Consider the following 22,096-nt stretch of genomic DNA (forward strand, 5'->3'; position numbering starts at 1 on the left):
CTATTTTTTCTTTAATAATGCACTTATTATAATCTGATTTTGAAATTTTAAAAACTTATATTAAGAACATATTTTTGAAATAAAATTAGATTTATTTACTACTTAAGAAGTGGAATCTGGATATACAAACTTCTGTTTTTCAAATGTGAAATGAGAACATCCCTTTTCAACTCTAAATTAGCAGAATCAAAAAATTTGTATGACTAGGTTATAGATTCTGAGCAGAGTGATGCATTGATTTACAATGATGTGTGTAAAGTGAGTGTAGTGCTACACCAAAATCGATTTAGTTCAAAAATTTCCATTTTTCCTTAATTTGTATGTTGTTTTTTCTGGTGCTTTTGTAAATTATTGGGAATTTTAAATTTTGAAAGTTTTACTGTCCCAAACTGTAATTATTGCATTTAAAATTGATATCATTTATACAATTTTTTATTTGCTCAAAATAGGAATTATTTTGGCTTTGTAATATTTATCACTGTTTAAATAAAGATATTATGAACAATTGAAAATACAATTTTATTGTTTGTTTGACATTATATTTTAATTAAGATCTTGTATCCATATTATCCAAACATAATAATTTGTTAAGTATTTTACAACAACGAAAAAAGTTATAATGTAGCATATCATTATGTACCTACAAGTTAATATAAGTACAAGTTATTAAAAATATATAATTTATTTATAAACCATTATAATACAAAAATAAACAAATCTTGTTTTGTTAAAGAACAAATAAATAATAGGTAACATTTAAAAGTTACTTAAATATTGTATTTTTGATTATTATTTTGTTAATACAAAACACATTAAGAACATAATTTGAAAAATATCAAACCAAATGAAATACATAACAAATAAATATTAAAATACACAATTTTGACAACTGATAATGTAATAGCATTCACCTATGGGTACTCTTTTGTATTATATTTCTTTCTAAGCAACAAGATTTAAGTAGTTTGCACCAAAGTTGACATATGAAAAAATATTCCATCAAATAATTTTTTGTGGGTTAGATGGGGTGGGGTGGGGGGGGGGGGGGTGTGGAGGAAATATTGAGATAAAGATCGAACTAGTTCATATTTTTTGTATGGGTATAAAAATATTAGAAGGTTTGATACTATATTAATATTTTTGAGTAGCCAAAATTTGTTAATATGCATTAAGTTTGTCATTTTCAAGAAAACAACAATCCAACAATTATTTACCAACAAAATAAGTGTTTATTGTTAAAATTGACTTAATATCCTATTGGATGCTTAAAACTAATGTTACGTATTAACGAAAAAAAAATTTTAATACCCTACATGTTAATTGTATGTCAACGGATTTGTTCAGATGTACAATTGGTGTACGACTAGATATTAATATTTAATACTGTGAAAAATATTGGTTTTAAACGTGAATGGTTAAAATTGACAATAATTGGGAACACAACGATTTAGTTAAGAGCGGGCTGGTATGTAAACATACCCACACTGTAATTTAGACAGCATAAACTGCTAAAGTATGGAACACCTTTTTGAACTTTTCGGCGGCGTAGATTTAATTGGTGGTCTTTCAGATAATTGAAACCTTCTTACAATTCGAACAAGTTCATGGAATGATTGATCAATGTTCATCCCTGCTTTTGCACTACATTCTATGTAAGGTATCTTCAGTTGCATGGCCATACTTTGCGCATCTTGTATAGAAACCTTTAATTAATATATTTGTATAGTTAACATTAATATCAAGTGAGTCATTTAACAATTAAAACGTACCATTCTTTGACTACTTAAATCTGCCTTGTTTCCAACCATCAACATAGGAAATTCGTCCCTATCTTTAACTCTAAGTATTTGTCTGTGAAATTTTTCCATCTCATTAAAACTAGTTTTATCAGCTACAGAAAACACTAACAAAAACCCTTCACCAGATCTCATATATTGTTCTCTCATGGCACTGAATTCTTCTTGTCCAGCAGTATCCAAAACTAAATAATCAAAATTAAATGATTATTGAAATATTAATAATTAAGTAGTTTCTTAAAAAAATAATTACTATCTAATTTTGCTGGAACATCATCAACTACGCATTGTTTTGTGTATGAATCTTCAATTGTTGGATCATAGTCTGTCACAAAGTATTTCTAAAATAATAATATAATATCTATTACATGCAAACATACTATACATAATATTATACTTGAACAGAAGCAAAATTATTTAATAAACTCAAATTTAAATTGAAAAACAAATAGTAAGCAACAATTACTTATTTATAGAAGTAAAATACATACTATATATTATTTGACACTTGCTATATTATTCACTAATATATAAATATACAATCATCAATTTTTTACAGAATACGTAATTTAAATTTTTATATAGTACTAAAAGTGATTTGATGGATAGGTACCTATTTTATTTAATATAATATAATCATGTTATTAATTGTAGTAATATTATATTATTTTCTTATGAGTTGATAAAATAAAATAATATTATTTATTGTATTTTGTTTGGTAAAATGACACACCTATTTATTTAAAATATATATTGTAGTAATAATGCCACATAAAAATCTATATATAAAAATAATTATTTGATCAAAAACGAGATTTTAGTTTTTAGTAGTTAGGGATATAAATAGAAAAATATGGTAGTATGATTTTTACAGATGACATCAATGACCTAATTTTATAGCTCATATAAACCACATCTAAATTATGTATTCATTAGATTATAATATCAAATATTTTACAAAAATCTATTATATACCTACTGCATTATTGTATACATAGTAAATCCATATAAGGAGTTGAGAATTATCTGTGTAGGTATATAATGGTGTACCTTGAATTGGACCCACTGGCAAGGGAATGTTCACACCCACATGTTATGCAATTAGTTGTGGCAATTTAAATTCACATTTTAGGAAGCAGTCACATTCGCATGAGCTCACACAACTTTTGTTTTGTCATTTTAACAGGATATACAATTTTTCATAAACAAAATCTTGAATTTTAAACAAGTTATAATAATGTATAAATAAATAATGAAATTATATACTTCAAATTTCTATAGTATCAGTGTATCACTTAGGGTCAAAACAATTCTAGTAATGATATTTAGTAAGTTATGGAATATCATTTTAGAAATCAAGTTTAAATTAAAATTAAATGACTTAGGTAACTATATAAATTATTACTGGTATAAAAATTAAATTATAATTATGATAAATAATAAACTTAATTTATTAATGATTTGTAATTAAATTAGTTTATTTATTTATAATGTATAACATAATGTTATCTGATATTTGTGGATACAGAATAATGTAGCTTTTATTACGTCTAAGATCTAATAAAATATTTAAGTTTCTAATAGATTTATTGTGATGACCACTAAGAACTAATACCTAGTTCAAATAACTATTAATTCAAATAATAACTAGGTACTTGTTTCAATAACTCTTCTTGAACGGAAGTCTTAAATTATAAAGACTACCTACATACTATAATAGTATATCCTTCTTTAGATAAGCAAAAACATATAAACACAAAATATCTACATAGACCTACCTAACCAATAAAATACGTACACTTTACAGAAACTATATAATTAAGATTTCATATTATTATTAAAGCATTATGTATACAGTGGATAATGGGTATAATAGATTAAATTATATTGTTCAAATGCATTAACGTTAAAGGCAATACTAAATAGAATGTACAGATTTATAGTAAAAAAATAACCAAAATTCACATGCACGCCTATATTCGAGTTACTCGATGTTGTCTATTTCAATACAATCCAAATAGTACCTGTATGAATTGTATAGTGATTGCCGACTTCCCAACACCACCGCCTCCGACGACTACCAATTTGTAATTCTGATTATAATTCGAGCGATTCATCGTAAGGAAAGAGACGTGTTATTTTCACTCTGCTGGATTTAAAAATAATATATAAATTGAGGATAAAAATCGTAGTGCGAAAGCTAAAAAAAAATAAAAACCGTTTCACATACTAAATAATAATAAATTTGCGTCCTACGTATAGCGGGTACAAATACGAGACCCTAACGGAAGCATAGTAGTTATGGATAGCAGTATACCACGACTAAAACTAAAGTAGACTATTAAACATTATTACAGTAATCGGCGATCCCCAATGAGCAACGGGCATTGGGTAATCTTTTTTCTATGGCAATGAGCGGCCAATGATCGAAGTACCAAACCCAACCGACGGAAAAGGAAAGAGTGCGAAGACCAGAACAAGCAGCTGTCAAAACACTTGTGACACACTCTGCAGATTGTTATTACCTCGCAACTCGGGCCCAGATGACAGATAAAAAAAAAACTTTTACAAATGGACACACTGTGCTGTTTTTCATTTTGTGTTTTTGGGTTTTCAATTCGGTAGAATGCACGATTTAAGGGGTACGAAACTCTGTGAATTGGCCGAATCGGGCGATTGTAGCCTTGAACACGGTCTCCAGGGGGGGCGTGGCATACGTAATCTATGATAAAAGTAAACGGTGGAAACAACCCAACCCCGCGCAGAATACCCTGCCAATTAGGTGGAAACGGTTTTTCAATACGGGTATAACATGTTGTCAGTGTTACGGAAACAGTTTCATTGTTTGGACTTCAGATCATAGGTAAACACTTCACCCATCAGCTGATCGAGTTTCGCTTCTATATTGTTCTATGATTTAAGATAGTATGGTTGCCTAACGAGCTATGATAAGACGGCATTGGATTTAAATCGGACCCCGGGCACTAGCGCTTCTAGTGAACTATTTTATAATTTATAATATAATATGATCATTACCACGGTTTAAGATATCTTAAACCGTGATCATTATACAGGGGGTCTTCCAAATTTCGGTCTTTTGTCACACGAAATTTGGAACATTCTGTATATGTTTTTATTATATATAGGTATAACATGACATTTTTTATTAGTTTTAAATTGAACCAATATAAGCGCTGTATGCGGGGGTCCCCGTAGATCACGTGACTTTTCGATTCAAACCGTAAATCGTGGTAGAATAGTAGAATGGTTGCATTATTTTTTCGATTTGGCCTATACCGGGTACCTAACAGTCTAGTTCTCCCGGGGGGCGGAGTTTGATAAGAAATGTTACCAGGTTTAATGGTTTTATGAGGTTAATCCACTACCGCAGTAACTTGGTTGTCGACAAACAAATATTGTAAACGCACTCTTTATTCCTTAACCTATTCTGTCACAAACTCGAATCCATTAGAAATCTGCCATTTCGTTTCACGTCGCACGTGAAAAGATCGCGTATTCACAACATATTTATTTTCCATTTTAGTTGTACCAGACTAAAATGGCACCCAAGCATGGTTTATTCAACAAGGTATGTATTGAATTTCGATAACTAAGATTTAGTGACGTTAAAATTCTAAAATGCGAATTTTTGATTTTTTACCGATTTGTGGTTATCTTTTGCTCGTAGTTATATTTGAGTTGGATTATTTCATTCTTTTCCCTATTTATAAGAAAAAGCTATAGATAGTTTGTTTAATGATTTCGTTATTTTCACTATTTAGATAATTTGTTTAATGAACCACACTCCCGGGCCCAGAAAATATTTTAGTTAGAAACATGCTTCATTACATCAAATTAAATTTTCAGTTGTTGAAAATGTTATGTTCATTGTTTTTTTAGCGCATCTACATAGATGCTAAAGAACATTTGCTTGGAAAATTAGCTTCATACGTAGCCAAAGCAATCCTTCAAGGGAATAAAGTTGTTGTTTTCAACTGTGACAAAATCAACATTGCTGGTAGTTTTTACAGGTTTGAAAATTGATTTAAAATTAAATTATTTTTATGTTTATACCTAATACATATATTTCGTATAGGAACAAGATTAAGTACTTGTCATTCTTGAGAAAGAGATGTAATGTAAACCCAGCTCGTGGACCTTTCCATCACCGTGCCCCCAGGTGTATATTCAGAAGAACTGTTCGTGGTATGTTTTTAAAATTGTATTTAATTTAGTTGTAATATTTTACTCTTAAGGATAAAGCTTCATATTAATTTTTAATATTGACTTCATTAATGCAAGTTAGATAACCCGTGTATGACCCGTAATCTCAAAAAACCTAACAGCTTTTATTAATTAATTTCAGTTAATATGTAAGTTAATGAAAATAATTAAGTCATGTATCTATCTCTTTTATGATTTCAAAATTTTATCCTTACTTACATTACTTGAGACATGGTCTTTGAAAATAAAATGTTTATGAAAAGAGATTTATTGAATTTTACAATTTCAACTTAATGCCGTAGATATTTTATTTTATTCATTATTTGTCTAATATTAATTATATAAATACAAATATAGTTAATTTATTCAATTAAATGTTGCTATTAATAGTTTTCAGTGTTAAATTATCATAGTACGCACAAATGTTTAAGATTTTTCTCAAAGTCAATTTTAAACTGTGATACTGTCAACACATGCAATAACAAACTACTATAATAAATTGTGAATTGGTTCTGAATTAAATTAGTATTTTAATCACAATACATTCAGTTAAGAAGATCAAAATATGTTTTCTATGATTAACATTAATTATTAACCTTACTTACATTATTTGAAATTAATTCATTAATGAAAAATACATTTATTATGAGAAACATATTATTCATTATAAATGTTAAACAGTAAAATACACAATAACTATATGTTATACTCTTTAATGATTATTAAACAATTCCTTACTTACATTAATTGAGATGAAAACTATGAAAACAACATAGATATGAAAAGAGTTGTTATTTATCTTAAGTGTTTAATTAATTTTAGTATTACGTTTTACAATATTAATTTTGAAAAAAAAAAATGGATATCATTTTATGATAAGTAAATTTATACACATGTAGGTATTTAATCATTTTAAATAGATGTTATTAAATATATGCTATGGTGGTGGACTATGTAAAATCTTAAAAGAAATCTCGACAGTAAAAACAAGTTTGGTTAGATTTAAGGTATGTCTTAGAAATATGGTGTGGGTCTCACATTTAAACATTAATTGTTCAATAAGATATAAGCGTTTGAAAATATGTGTGTGACATCATAGAAGCGAAGTCTGTACGGTAGCGTATGTTTTACATGTTAAATTGTCCAGATGAACACAACAGTTTCAATCATTAAACTTGAGTGTTTTTTTTGTGTTTATAACACTAGTGTTATTTAAGAGTAGATAAAACTAACAGTATTTTTTGTCTTTGACTTACAAGTCCTAACTTCAACTCGGTCAATCACGTTCAACTTAATTAGTTTTAAAATTAGGAGCAAATTCAACCTACTTTGAAAATTAATGGTGTTTGTATGTGGGTTTTTAACAATAATTCACTTGAACTATCGTAAAAAAATCCACATACAAACTCAGAAAATGTAACTAATGAGCTAAATGCAATCTGAACGTAAATTTACTATGTTACACACTTGTAAGTAAAAGATAACAATTTACAACTACAGAATAATTCCAACTATACAAGTTATTAATTTGTGCTAATAATATTGATAGGATAATAGTATTAATAATAAACCGCCATACAACCTTTTTAATCTTTGTATCTTTATTTTTTCTGTGCCAGTTTATTTTATAATCCGGGCGCTGCCCAAAGCTCTAGACCCAGTGTTTTAAAATTATTTTATTCTTCTATGATTATTACTACTATTTTTACCTTACCTACATTAATTGATGTTATTAATATATACTATGAAATATTTTATAAATGAGAAGAAAATTTACAACATTTTTATTTATAGGATAATATATTGAAAACATACTTGAACTAAATAAAGCATTCCGGACGCAGCTAAACATTGTTGTAGTTATTGGTCAAAAAATATTTGCATACCCATACTGGTGGTCGATACTACTTTATTTATCTGCTTAACTAATATATAGTATACCTATAAACTACGCATTATGCTTGTATGAATTTTTTTATTTTTATTACTTTTTAACTGATACATAATGACTTTACGTTGGAATAAAGTTTATTTAAAAGTTATACAAGAAAAATAATCTACAGTTAAAATATCAATATATATATATCAATGGTCGATTGACGACTTACACCTCACAAGAGATAAAAAAAATTAACTGTAGGTTTAATAATATTTGTTAGTTTTACCCATAGTACAAGTTTATTGAAAACTAATTTAAATCATTGTTAATATTCTGGTTGTGAGTGCTTAATATTCTAATTAATGGAAAATTGGTTCAATTAATCTTCAGCCAATTATATAAGTATATTATACAAAAAACTGGTTAATGCCGTATTATACTCATTGAATAAATTATTGTTTTAATGAGAGCAGTAGTAAACAACAAATGTCTCATGGTACCATTTAAATTAGTATTTTTTGTTTGTTGGATATTTTGACTCCTTTAAAATCTAGAAAACCATATGCATGACATACTTATTTATGTCTTGACATTTTAGCAGAAGATATGTGTATTTGATTTCAATTAGGGGGCTGCTGCAGCTATTATTTAAGGGACAACATTTAGACAATTTCTAATCTAGTTTTAGCAGCCCTTGATCTATAGTTTGTTGTAAATGAGTATTAGTGTGAGTGAAATTCTGTGCATAAATTCTTATATGCGCATGCACATGTGAATAACTCAATAACAATTTTACAACAACTTTTTGATTTGACAAAATTAAAGTTAGTAAACGTTTGATTTTAACTCAACAAAAAAATGTCAAAACACTTGTTTTTAATATGAATTATGATTTGGAAAAAACTTATATTTTCAAGTTTTTAATTACAGCTCATAATACTAAAAGATTTAATTTGTACAAACTGTTCCATACGATATTTTATCTACAAAAAATTGTCTACAGAGTTCAATTTTTTTTCAGAATCAAAATTGGATAACATAAACTAATTTTAATTTTGTCAATAGCGAGGCCCCTTAAATCTTAAAATCTCCTCAAATAATTAAATCAACAAAATAAAAAAAAAATGTGAAACCGAAAAAATACAAATAAAATTGTACAGATTCAGATGCTAAAATATCAAATTTTTAATAAAGAATGATATTTTATTATATTAACACTTAAACTGTGTTCTATATTTTATTGAAAAGATTTTAAATTGGCACATTTATTATTTTTTCAGGTATGATCCCTCATAAAACAACTCGTGGACAACAAGCTTTAAGGCGTATGAAGGCATATGAAGATATCCCAGCTCGTTACACATCTCAAAAAACAATGGTTGTACCTTTAGCTATGAGAATGTTGAGTCTGCAACGTGGACGTAAATACTGTGATGTTGGTCGTTTATCACATGAGGTTGGATGGAAATACCAACATGTAGTCAAAGACTATGAAGCACGTCGTGTAGAACGTGAAGCCAAACGTGCCCAGCGTTTGAAGATCAGACACGTAAGTTTACACATGATAATGATTATTATTATTATTATTTATTTTAATATATGAATATTATACCCCCAGCTAAATGTTAATATGAAATTTATTTTTTCAATAGTTTTAATATTTTTAATTAATTAATAAATAATATCACTTAATTACCACATGCCGACGATTATCTTTTCTTGAAAAAAAAAATAATTACAACAGTATTCTTTACAACTGAATAACCCATTTTTATCTGATCAAAATATACACTTAATATATACTAATGAATTATAATTTTCAATCATACGGTTAAATTTGCATAATATAACCTGTTCACATTTTGTATATAAATGAATAATAATATTCATGCATTATTATAATATAAAACTAATATAAATAAGGTTTTACATTTCTTCATTGTAAGTGTAAAGTTAATATAAACTTATAATAAGTAATTTTTATTACCACGCCTATTTATAAATTTGATTATATTCAACTTTATTTTTATTTTTAGAAATTGACCAGAGAAGCCAACAAGAAAGTAAAGAAGGTAGTCGAACCATACAACCAAGTCCTGAGGGACAGTGGTTACTATGTTCCAGCTTTAGTTTGAAATGGTTTTTTGTAACAATAAAAAAAATAAACAAAACATTTTTGTTTTTTCGAATACACAATAGTATCTATTATAAGTAGTTGTGTAAAGAAGAGAATATTCCAAAAGATTCCACTTAATTCATTTATTGAAGTTAAAATACAATTGTGTATACAAATTAATGTATACATTTATAACACGACTATAGGTCAAGCTAAATACGCACTTGATATCTTTCTCCTGTCACAAGGATACCCACAACACCACAACAGCTCGGTGATTACTGATTATGCTTTCGTTTCCAGTTCATTCTATTAGAGAACTATTCTATCTTGGTATGTTTTAGGTGATTTTTATAAATATGCTATTATTGCTACTTGGTATACACAGGGTTGCTACGCTACCTGGAATTATAAGGGAATTCTTTATTTGTCAGGGAAATAAGGAAAAATTATGGAAAAATATTTAGAATGTTAAATCATGGTTGTCTATATATTTAACAATGTATTATATTCACACAAAAATTATTTTTCTATCATTTCTGATAGATAATTAATATATTAGGCACTAAAACCTGAATCAATATTGCGCTATTTCGACGCTATTCCATAATAATAGGTATGTAAGTATCAGTATGTTTAATCTGTATGGTTAATAAAATATCAGATAATAAAAACCTCTCTTTATTACCTATAATAATAATATAATATGTAAAATATAAATATTTAATGTCTTTGACATTCTTATGTGATAACATATTATTTAACCAATATTTCTCAAAAATAATGATGGCGGGTAACGAATAATTTGTACTATTGATTATTTATAAAATAATAAGGTAACAAATCTATATTTACTATTGTCACAACTATAGGTGTTCTGGAAAATCAGGGAATTTTGAAATCTACATTCTGTAGCAACCCTCTATACAAGGTACATAATATCTATGATAAATAATAATTTAAACCTAAACGGCTATATGACGTATGGTGCCATGGTGATAATGGTTCATAAATCAAAAACTGATATCTTTAAAGTTAAATTTGTGTCCTATTAAATTAAAAAATTGTTCTTTTTTAAAATCTTCTTTTAAAATTTTTTATATTAGCTATGAAAAAAATAACTTTTATAAATTACTAACTGAAAGATAATTTATAACATTTTAAAATTTATCATGGCTACAAATAGCTTAAAAAGAGTCAAAATATATTTAATGTACTAACTAGATACGATGATGCGATGCTATTGTTTAATTGTTATGTTTTTGTGATTATGCGAGCAGTATATTACCTGCAGTAGATAGCTGAGTGCTGACTGATCCCTACATGGTGCGTACGAAAGTGTAAAATTACTTAAATACTGTAGATAAGAATACGGGACAGCTCGATTAAAAATCGCGACACATTTCGTCCCCTCGAAAAGGTTTAGGTTGCCTACTTAAAACATTTTACGGCGTTGACTCTAATATTACACCTAATTTTTGATTCAAATAAGTACTCAAATTAAAAATAGATTATCATCAAATACTATAGATATGTGTCTGTATAATATTTTGATAATAATGATTTGTTAAAAATTGTAAATTTTAAAATTTCTTATCATACGTCGGCTACGCCCAAGGATTTCTGAAATAGGCAACCACTATGATTTTGGGGGGATATGTCGCAAGAATTTTAACATTCACTGTCCTGTATTGATATCTATAGTATTTGGTATAATTCAACTCTATTTAACTATTTAAGTGCCGTTCTTACAATATCCGGTTAAACTTAACGGACCGAATTCTGCCGGTTATAAAATCTGTTATCAGTAGGTTAGCGTTAACCGACACTTTACCGGACATTGTAAAGAACGGCCCGAAGTTGTACAATCAAAATCTGGTAAATGGAAAAAAAAAACAATGAAATAATTAAGAATTATTATTAGAACCATTCTTATAAATACTATACTTTATATTAACTATAGTCTATACTCTATAGTATTTATAATCAATGTTAACCCTATATCAACCATATATAAACAAATTTCCAAAATAAAACTGCTAAAAATTTCTCCACTGAAACCGTGGTTGGAACTCGAGTCCCCTTTTTAAATCACTTGTTTGAAAACCTCCCTGGGTTAGGGATGTTAACCTTTTTTCCCGACAAAATGTAGCCTATCTAATCTATCTCTACCAAATTTCATTGCAATCGTATGAATGATTTAGGAATGCATAAAGAACATAGTGTTTTATATATACGAGTATATAAATTTATATTTAGTCAATCACAAGTTTAGTACTACTGGGGATTTTTTCCCGCAATTTGAGGAAGTCAAATGGTAGAATACCTGACCCAGATAATGAAGGATATGAATAAAACAAAATGCAAGGAACAGATGGAATTAAGTCACATAGGACTATTCTACAGACTATTCTATTCAGTATTCATAGACCTTTAATGGCTATAAACTAAGTTTATAGTTAATTCTATACTATGATTCTAGTATCTACTACCTAGGATTAAAAACAAAAAAAAATAGTTTAGTACATACCTCATTACAACAGCAGTTAACTGTCTACTTAAATCAGTGGTTCCCATCCTTTTCTACTCTACGCTCCCTCTATAGATTTTCACATTTCTCGCTCCCCCTTCTTATAAATTGTAAAAAATTAATTTATGGACGTCGTGGTAGAATAGATAATAAAGATGTGGATAGGCCACGCTTATGTTAAATATAATTGAGGCCGTCGTGGTCCTTGAGGTGAAGGCAATAATTATAGAGGCCCTTTTAATTAAATTTTCGATAATGGTATACTTATTTGGACTAAATTAGATCACCGCTATTACAAGTAAAGACCGTTCCATATTGTCCTATCCATATCTTTATTAATCTATGATCTAAACCCGATACCCGGTCGTTATTAATTTGTCATTTTGTCCATTCACTCTGAAATAAAAACAAAATTTCTACTTCACGATGACTGCCTGTATCTCCCCCAACCCACTTTCACCAAAGGCTCGAGTACACGAGCCCCCAAGGTTGGGAAACACTGACTCAAATCGTGGCATTGCACTTTTCAGTTTCATTTTTTTACACGATAACTGATTTCATGAGTAGTTAGTGATAACCTGCCTGATTTCGTGTCACGCGAGTCACGATTTAAGAATAAGCCGTGACCAAAATATAATGTCATATTATAACTATCACTATAATAGTATAATTATTAATTTATACTGACTAATCAATATTTTTACACTTATAGAGTTAAAAATCATTACGCTCCAAATGATCATTGATCGTTCAACACTGGTTTCAGAGAAATATTGTTAGATAAAATTGCATGTAATAATTAGTACATAATATCGTTATTCATCACTGTTTTGATAATTTTTTACAAAAATAATTACAGCTTTAGAGCAGTTTTACGTCTTTTTGAATTTTAATTTTGTTCTCGACTTGTCGTGTAGAATTTTATAAAATGAGTTATCCAAATAAAGTTATTCATAGTGGATATTTTAACGACACTCTTAGGCAATGGCAGTGTCAAAATACTCAAATTACTCCTTTAAATTTAATGTATCCTATTTTCATTTTGTAAGTACCTTCATTTTAGATTTAAATTTATTATGACTTTGGAATAATTTAAAATATATGTTTATTAGAGATGAAAAGGACGTAAGAGAAGAAATAAAATCAATGCCAGGAATCTATCGACAAGGGTTAAATCATGTCAAAGCCATGTTGGATCCAGTTGTTGAGTCAGGGCTTAAATCCATCTTAATTTTTGGTGTGATCAATAAGTTATCAAAAGTAATTTATTAATTTTAATTAATTTTGTGGGAAAATATTGACAACTTTTTTTTATTAAAAGGACCAATGTGGAACACATGCTGATTCTCTTGAAAATCCAGTTATTCAAGCTTTACCGTTGTTAAAGAAATGGTACCCAAATCTTGTGATAGCTTGTGATGTATGTAAATATTCTTTTTAATATAATGTCATCAATAGTATGCAGAACCGGTTCAGGCAAAATCAAATTTTGATAATGTCACTTATTTTTGAAAATGACCCCAAGGCATGGGCCTAGGTCACCTACCCCTTTGAGTCGTGCCTGACTTATGGTTTCAGTAATGCTAGTTTTAGATAATTTTTTCTTCAACTTATAATGTTAGCAGCACACATTCTGTAGATTATTAAGCACATAACTAATTATTAATAAAATATAATTACTAACTATTTATCTACATAACTAATAAATATTAAGAAAAACTTACTAAATATTGTTATATACCAGGTGTCCTAGTATTTAAATTATCATAAGAATCCCAATATTTGTTTTGATACAATAACTACAGTAGAGAATTTTTCTAAATCCTAATTTAATAATGTTAGGATTAAAACCTGAATTTTACATCATAAAAAACTGTTTTAGTTGTGAGTTATTGATAAAAATGGCATGAAAATATATTTATTTTATTTTTAATATTTGATAGAATGTTGCATACAAAAATATTTTTCCATTTAACTGCTTTTTAATAATTCTTTTATCTAATAACTAAACATTTTAGAACCTTTTTTGTATTCTCAAACATTTTAAACTTAAATATTGTATAATATGATCAGTTTAACATAAGACACTGATTCTTTAATATTGTCGTTATGAGTTACTAAATTGATCAACTTATCTATTTACGTAAGGAAAGATTTTGTTTAATAATAATATTATAAATATTTTATTCCTCAGTGTTAAAAGGATTCTAAATGTATGAAAATTGTTTTTTCTTTTGTTCCAACCTAAACATTCAACCACCAGAGCCTTCAATTTTCTACATTAATTTGTTTGAAATATACAACCTATACAATTATTTGATATAAGTATACGTGACTAGGTGACTATAATTTATATGATTATAAAACGTAGGTGAAAAGGAATTAACCAACATTTATTGAGTGTTGACATGATTGTTTTTTAAATGCAATTATAAAATTAAAATACCTAAATACATATTTAAAATCCACATAATATTTATAAAATATTAAATTTTTTAAATCTAAATTAAATTTTTAGTGCAGACAAGCAGTCATACAACCTGTAACTGTATACACAAGGGCAATATATTTTACATTTACCTAATTAAATGCTTTTAAGTTATTGTACTTTATATAACACTTTAAATTATTAGTTTAGGTGTTATTAATGTATTTTGGTTCTAGGTATGTTTATGTCCATACTCGTCTGATGGACATTGTGGGATCGTTGAAAACCAACAAATAGACAATATAAAAAGCATTAAAAGGATAGGAGAAATAGCATTATCATATGCTCTTGCTGGTAATGAATTAATAAAGCTTTAATTAGTAATTCTTAACCTTATTAATCTACAACAATCTTTGAACATTATTTTAAAATATTCTGGATTTTCATATTAATATAATATTGTAATAAGTTTTATTTATAAGTGCAGAAAAAAATGTTTATTTATAAAATAAACTTAAAGCGATGTTTTAAATTGTATTTCATTATTCTTAACTTAAGTTTGGAACAATTGTCTTTTATAATTTTAAATTAGTTATTTCTAACTATATAGCTAATTTTTAATTAGTTGTCTAAGAAATAATTGTTTAGTGCACATTGTTCATTATGTGTAACAATTAGCATTTTAATTGAACATTTTGTACAATTTATTGTTGTATGATTGTTAAATAAAATTGTATTACCATTTTATGTTATTTATAGGTGCAGATATTGTCGCTCCATCTTGTATGATGGATGGACATGTAACAGCTATTAAACAAAGTTTAATGAAAGAGAATTTGTTGAGTCGAGTTAGTGTTTTATCATATTCTGCAAAATTTTGTTCTGTATTTTATGGACCATTCAGAGATGCTGCAAATTGTGCACCAAGTTTTAGTAATCGCTCATCATATCAAATTCCTGTAGGAAGTTCAAGTATTGCAGAAAGAGTGGTGGTAAGCAGTATAACTGTATAAGTTGTGATAGGAGGAGAGTTTCTGGGGGCCGGTCCCCGAAATGGAATTGTTCAAGTGCAGCTTGTGCGTGCCTCTGTACTTCAGATAATGCTAGCTCCCCAAAACACCTATGTATTAAATGTCATTGGGTAAACAGGGCCTTAAATTTCTAAGAATCTTTGGATTTTTTTTATTGATTATAAAATAAATTACATATTATATACTAAGTTTAAAATGTCTTAAATACTGTTATCTTTTTAATTGTTAATCACAGTAAATTATTAAAGGTATGGTTATAAACTTATAAATAAATAAATATTAAAAATACAATGACAGTTAAAAAATTTTTTATTTCACAAAAACTTTGCAAATATATACATCTATTTAAAATTTTAACTGTGCAATTTTATCATTATAAATAATCATAGACCTATAAAGAATATTATTTAAGTCTATGTAAATAATGTACCTTATAAAAAATAATAAAATAATATTTTCATAATTGATTTTATATCATTTTAGGATAGAGATATCTCTGAATCCTGTGATATGACTATGGTAAAACCTGGTATGATGTACTTAGACATAGTAAGAAAAGTTAAGGATAAACATCCAAATATACCAATATTTATTTATCAGGTAAATCCATTTTTTTTTTTTTGGATACAAGATATTGTAATAATGTTTATTTTTATTTAAGGTGTCCGGAGAATATGCAATGTTATATTATGCTGTACAAGCAGGTGTAGTACAATTAAGAGAGGGTTTACTTGAAATTTTAAGAAGTATGCGACGAGCCGGTAAAATATTTTATTCATTGATAACTGTTTTCTTACTCATAAATTTTTATATTGGTTTAGGTGGTGATGTAATCGTGACTTACTATACTCCAGAAATTTTAAAATGGTTAAAAGATGTACCAATATTATAAATAGTATTATGTATTTTACTATGGACCCTGCTATATTTGCTCTAGTATTATAGTTTATTGTTATTATTTTTTTTTTTTGTTTGATTGGGAGTATGTCCATGGTTTGGTTGGTTGTCTATTTTTTTTTTTTATCTGGTTTTGGGTGGTCTTTTTTCAATTCCCTGCACAGAGTAAGAGATGACACTCATTCAAACTGTCAACAATATACATTAGAACCACTGCCCACTATTTAAGATATTATACTGTTATATCGGATACTGATCGCCATATCATTAAAAGCTTTCAAATTTATTAATGAAGTGATTAAGTGATTAACAACTGTAAGAAATCACCACTAGCGCCTATATATCAACATTTAGAACTAATTGTATAACTATCTATAAATGTAGGTATATGGATCATTATATTACCATTGCAAGCCCTACACAATATTTTTTGCCAGTAGTTTCATATATCACTATATCAGGGGCTGTAGATTAACCAGTATAATTAAAATTAATAGAATGAGCTGGAGATAGGAAAATTTTAAAAGGTAGTCACCTTTAACTTAACACCGAATGAATAAGTATTGTATATATACTTATGTAATTTTTGTAGGAGGTTAGCTCATCAAAATAAATATATTTGGGGGTCATGTATCAAAAAACATTGTGTTAAACCACTGTTTTAAATCAATCCATTTGACAACCCCACACTTGTAGTTAATTCAATTTGGTTAAATAGACTTATTGATAATTTGATTATGATAGATGATAAATAAAAATTGTTACTTTATACATTTGTACCACAGTATAATATTATACTCCTTCATACTTACTGTCAGAAATAAAAGGTTAATATATATTATAAAAACAAACTCACCTCATTTCTCATATTAATAAAAATTTATTTTCATTGGTATTTAAAATGGAAAATTTAAAGTTTACATAATTTATTCAATAAGTCCAGTTTTGGATTCAAGGTTTAATTAGTACTTGACTATGAAAATGGGTCATTTAAAATTTAAGTTCAGTCCGCCAGGGTTTATTTATTGTATAGCAAACAATTAACACTTAAAAATAAAAACTGATATTTGGTAAGTTGTGATTGAATCCCTATACAATAAAAATTAAACTGAGAGATGTAGTGTTGTAATAATTGGGAAAAATGCACAAAGAACAAACAAAATTTCATAGTAGTTAGTTAGTGATATTTTTTAGTAATATCAATGTTTTGGCAAAATTGGGTACAGACCATCAAGTGCAATAAAATTGGTGTTTATAATTAGGTAGATAATTTACTGGCCCATACATTCTGAGTACAATAGTTGTTGTCTTAACATTTTTATAATAATTATGATACTGAAACTGTTTTTAGAAATTGCTTCAATTACAAAATCAATGGTAACTGTTACATAGTAGTATAATATCATATTCTATAAGTATAATAACTAGTTGATTAATTTCATCAAAATATAAGAATAAAGAAAGGCAGGTGGAAATTAAATAGTTGTTACGGATTTATTTGATGTTAATATTTATTACATAGTTTCTATAGTTAATAAATTCTAAGAAAATATACAATTTTAACAGTTAAATATTTTTATATCATTAAACACTAATTATATTACTTATAAACACAATTATGTTTAATGAATTTTAGTTTAATTTAAAATAGTTCAAATGATAGAAAGGAATTTTAATATGTTAAATGAATACAATATAAAAATAATTAACAGCAAAACAATAAAATGAGCGTGTAAAAAATAAATAGATCTTTATCCTTGTTCTAATGTTCTAACAAAAAAGGATTTATCTACTTTAAAGATTAAACTATAAAGTAAAATAATAACAAAATATAATTTTAAAAAACCAATACATGGATGTATTTAAAATAATAACTAAAAATAAATATATAATAGTCAATAAAAATCAAAGTTTATTTTAAACATAATTCATTTTTGAAAACTAATAAAATATAATAACAGAAAAAATATGATTGTCGGTAAACATAGTACTAATAAAAAGGTACATTTGTATTGTATCTTAGGCATCATTTAAATGAAGTGACTAGAAATTTTTAAAAAGGAACACGTTCTTTTTTAAGAATTGAAAAAATAATTAATAAAAAATCACTTAACAAATTTGTAATAACTTACAACAAAAAAAAAGGAGAATAAATAACTGTTTAGAATATAAAATGAAGAACAAATTTTTATGAAATTCTGAGAGGTAGTTAAAAAATAGTTTTGACACAAGTACTATAGTAGAAAAATTCAATATAAAATATTTTAAATATATAGGCACACATAATTTTTTAAAATTATTATTATTGTTGTATCAAAAATGATAAACTGCAATAGCACTGAAGTTATTCAGTAAATATAAGTAAGTAAATTATTAGCTCTAAAAACATTATGTTCCATTCTTTGTCCGATAGTTTTTTAATGAACTTATGAATATATTCGTATAAGATATTTACTTTGTGGGATATGAACAAACTTAGTGTATAAAATTCCCGTAACTATAACAGTATTTAATAAATAATAAGAAGACAAACGGTGTGGTTATAATAGAGTAACCTTAAAAATTAAATGTATACTTTATACATCAACTGATGGCAGATGGAATTTGGAATATTCATGTATTATTCACATTAATATATCTCAGCTACAGTCAATCATAATAGTACTGGTATTCTGTGAAGCAATTCGCCTAATTCTTGGCCAAAAACGTCTAGCAGCTTTTCGAGCTTTGCTAATTGTCCATCTGACAACACCCAATTCGCAAACGGTAGAATAAATATACTTCAATATATCGGTAATCACATAAATTAAGGAAAATATTGTAAAACGCAAAATATGTTAAACAATACTCAGTGTTAATTAAAATGTAGGGCTCTACTAACTACTAGTAAATACACATAGATGAGAAAACCAGGGATGGAAAACGTTTTTAATTTGTTCGTTTTTGTATTTGTTTATTGATTTAAAAAATATCGTTTTTAACGTTTTTGATAATATATTTTTTTTTTTTTATAATATAATATAACTTTTAAGTTATAAGTTAAAATAGTAACGCGCAATATAGAAATGCACTTAAAAGTTGAAAATTAAAATTAATTATATAATAATTATTATATTGAAAAAAAAAAAAAAAACATTATCAAAAACGTTATTTGGAAACAATAGGAAAATAATGTTTTTAAAAACGTTAATCAAAAACAATATATATATTGTATATATTACATACAGAATATATTATATTCTTATAACTTTTAAGTTATAATAGTAAACCGCATTATAGAAATGCACTTTAAAGTTAAAAATTTAAACTAATTAGGTATTCTTAATATTTAAATTTTAAATTAAAATTATAATTTATATAAAAATTAAAAAAATTTTAATTTTTAATTTCAAATTAAAATGTTTCTTAAAGTTAAAGATTAAAAAGTAAAGACAAATGAAATTTTTTCCAAAATCTTTTTTCGTGGTATAAATAATTTAATAATGTATAATACTAGTTTATTTTCATTTTCGTTATTAAATTTTTTTCGATTTTTGGGATATTTTGTAATCGTTTTTAAGTTGTTTTTTGTTTTTTTTCGTTTTCGTTTTATTAATTGTTTTAGTTTTTTGTTTTTATTATAATTTTTATTAATAACGTTTTTAAAAAAGTTTTCAATCCCTGGAAAAAATACATTTCAAGATAGTCAAGATATTCAGAAATTAATTAAAACAAATTAATCTATTAAGTACTAAAAGAGGGATGAGTGGTCAAATAGAATAAAACAGCCTTCTTTAGGCAAGTGACTGTTTAGAGAAAGAAATTCCACCAACTACTTAACAGACTAGACTGCTTTTTGTTGTAGAACATTTAAAATACCATAGAGGTCACTCTGCTATATAGTAGCTAGTAGGTGTCAAGTATACCTACTAATTATTCAATGAGTATGAGTAGGTCACTGTAATGAATGTTTTGAATCAATGAATGTTAAAAACAATTCTGAGTACAGTCATGCTGTCAGCTAATGTTTCAAAGGTTTATTTTATGCTATATTATTTTTAATATTATAAATGATTTGCTACAAGAATACTAGATGTTGATTTTGAGACTTATAAGTTCAATGGCAACATACTGTAGAACAGTGTGAATAGGTTCATGGTATAAATAGCTTGAAATTAATCTAAATATTTTTAAAATGTCATTGTGTATGGTAATTAATAATAAAATATACAATGGCAAAAAGTTTCAATTTCCAATGAATATTATTTTTTGAATTGCAACCAAATAGTTAAAATTATGATGATACATTTATATTCAAATCTTAATGTAATTAATGATTATAGCAGTGTTTGGAAGGAACGAATTCCTTTTTAAAGAATGGCACGATGAACGAATCCCTTTTTATAAAAAAAGAATGAGAAAATGAACTAGTTCTTTTTTTTTAAGGAAAAATAACAAAATTGTTCGTTCCTTTCTAGTTCCAATAATTTACACAGATAAGTATGTAAAAATTTAAATTAAGATATATTTTTTTAATGTGTATAATGTATATTGCTAATTAGTGATCGTTATCGAGTATCGACGTTAAGACAATCGACATACATTAGCCAAAAATTTAATTTTGAAGAAAATCTCAAAATATATAATAATATATTACATAAACATATAAAATATGTACCTACTTGTAGTTATATATTATAAATTAAAATTAAAGAAATATACATAATATGAAAAAAAAACATTAATGATTAAATAAGAATTTTTATTTTATTTGGAACTAAAGAAGGAACTCGTTCATTTTCCAATGGAACGACGAAGGAACGAATTCTTTTTTTTTTACGAGTTCTTTTTTAAAAAAAAAGAACGAGTAATGGAACGAATTCCTTTTTATAAGAAACTTGCCAAACACTGGATTATAGTGAACTTATTTATTGTTACTCAACTACTAATATTGATTATTGTTGCAATTTATAAATAACATAATTTGTATTCAATAGATAGATATAAGATGTTCCCTACCACCGTCAAACCCTAGACGAGATGTTAAAAATACAGGGTGTACAAGGAAGACCTGAAAAAAATATAATACTTAAACGATTAAAAAAATTGTGAAAATGTGAAAATGATATGGTTAAGAGGACGTCGTACCCGCATGTGTTGTCTTCGTCTTACAAACGTACGACATAGCAAGTTTTCATTCGCTAGTTTCAATAGGG

The 22,096-nt window shown here is 26.7% G+C and overlaps 4 protein-coding genes across 6 annotated transcripts in view; 2 read left to right on the top strand and 2 right to left on the bottom strand.

Annotated features, from left to right (window-relative positions):
• Nucleotides 1-522: 522 nt before the first annotated feature.
• On the bottom strand, nt 523-4,323 carry LOC100164579 (ras-like protein 2). 3 transcript variants are annotated; one of them, XM_008180458.2, is made up of 5 exons: nt 4,027-4,323; nt 3,821-3,945; nt 2,050-2,137; nt 1,770-1,981; nt 523-1,703 (listed from the first exon to the last, which is right to left on the bottom strand). In XM_008180458.2, exons 2-5 carry the CDS (start codon nt 3,911-3,913, stop codon nt 1,509-1,511), a joined length of 588 nt encoding a protein of 195 aa, XP_008178680.1. In that variant the 5' UTR covers nt 3,914-3,945; nt 4,027-4,323; the 3' UTR covers nt 523-1,508. The 3 variants fall into 3 exon arrangements, with proteins under 3 accessions (XP_008178680.1, XP_008178681.1, XP_016656432.1); XM_008180459.3 differs by having other exon boundaries at nt 3,821-3,942; nt 4,027-4,280; XM_016800943.2 differs by having other exon boundaries at nt 3,821-4,279.
• A 901-nt stretch (nt 4,324-5,224) lies between these two features.
• On the top strand, nt 5,225-10,092 carry LOC100162480 (60S ribosomal protein L13a). Its single transcript, XM_001949594.5, has 5 exons — nt 5,225-5,385; nt 5,697-5,827; nt 5,893-6,002; nt 9,180-9,448; nt 9,936-10,092. Exons 1-5 carry the CDS (start codon nt 5,356-5,358, stop codon nt 10,032-10,034), a joined length of 639 nt encoding a protein of 212 aa, XP_001949629.1. The 5' UTR covers nt 5,225-5,355; the 3' UTR covers nt 10,035-10,092.
• Nucleotides 10,093-13,105: 3,013 nt separating this feature from the next.
• LOC100169347 (delta-aminolevulinic acid dehydratase) lies at nt 13,106-17,672 on the top strand. Its single transcript, XM_029490633.1, has 9 exons — nt 13,106-13,337; nt 13,405-13,589; nt 13,658-13,805; nt 13,867-13,965; nt 15,210-15,327; nt 15,733-15,965; nt 16,488-16,604; nt 16,666-16,765; nt 16,826-17,672. Exons 2-9 carry the CDS (start codon nt 13,474-13,476, stop codon nt 16,894-16,896), a joined length of 1,002 nt encoding a protein of 333 aa, XP_029346493.1. The 5' UTR covers nt 13,106-13,337; nt 13,405-13,473; the 3' UTR covers nt 16,897-17,672.
• Nucleotides 17,673-18,372: 700 nt separating this feature from the next.
• LOC100167289 (N-alpha-acetyltransferase 60) overlaps nt 18,373-22,096 on the bottom strand; it is an 8,280-nt gene continuing 4,556 nt past the window's right edge. Inside the window, exon 6 of the mRNA XM_008180461.3 lies at nt 18,373-19,694. Coding sequence (XP_008178683.1) covers nt 19,541-19,694 — 154 coding nt within the window. The 3' untranslated portion in view covers nt 18,373-19,540. The remainder of the gene's footprint in view (nt 19,695-22,096) is intronic.

Source organism: Acyrthosiphon pisum, chromosome A2 (genome assembly GCF_005508785.2).
Source record: "Acyrthosiphon pisum isolate AL4f chromosome A2, pea_aphid_22Mar2018_4r6ur, whole genome shotgun sequence".
NCBI lineage: Eukaryota > Metazoa > Arthropoda > Insecta > Hemiptera > Aphididae > Acyrthosiphon > Acyrthosiphon pisum.

Bases quoted from the DNA above. Each gene is read 5' to 3' on its own strand.
- LOC100169347 (XM_029490633.1), top strand. From the start codon at position 13,474: ATGAGTTATCCAAATAAAGTTATTCATAGTGGATATTTTAACGACACT. The intron at 13,806-13,866 runs GTAATTTATTAA...TTTTATTAAAAG, and splicing joins TGATCAATAAGTTATCAAAA to GACCAATGTGGAACACATGC. The intron at 15,966-16,487 runs GTAAGCAGTATA...ATATCATTTTAG, and splicing joins GTATTGCAGAAAGAGTGGTG to GATAGAGATATCTCTGAATC.
- LOC100164579 (XM_008180458.2), bottom strand. From the start codon at position 3,913: ATGAATCGCTCGAATTATAATCAGAATTACAAATTGGTAGTCGTCGGA. The intron at 1,982-2,049 runs GTAATTATTTTT...TTGATTATTTAG, and splicing joins TGTTCCAGCAAAATTAGATA to TTTTGGATACTGCTGGACAA. The intron at 1,704-1,769 runs GTACGTTTTAAT...TATTAATTAAAG, and splicing joins ATTTAAGTAGTCAAAGAATG to GTTTCTATACAAGATGCGCA.
- LOC100162480 (XM_001949594.5), top strand. From the start codon at position 5,356: ATGGCACCCAAGCATGGTTTATTCAACAAG. The intron at 5,828-5,892 runs GTTTGAAAATTG...TATTTCGTATAG, and splicing joins ATTGCTGGTAGTTTTTACAG to GAACAAGATTAAGTACTTGT. The intron at 6,003-9,179 runs GTATGTTTTTAA...TTATTTTTTCAG, and splicing joins ATTCAGAAGAACTGTTCGTG to GTATGATCCCTCATAAAACA.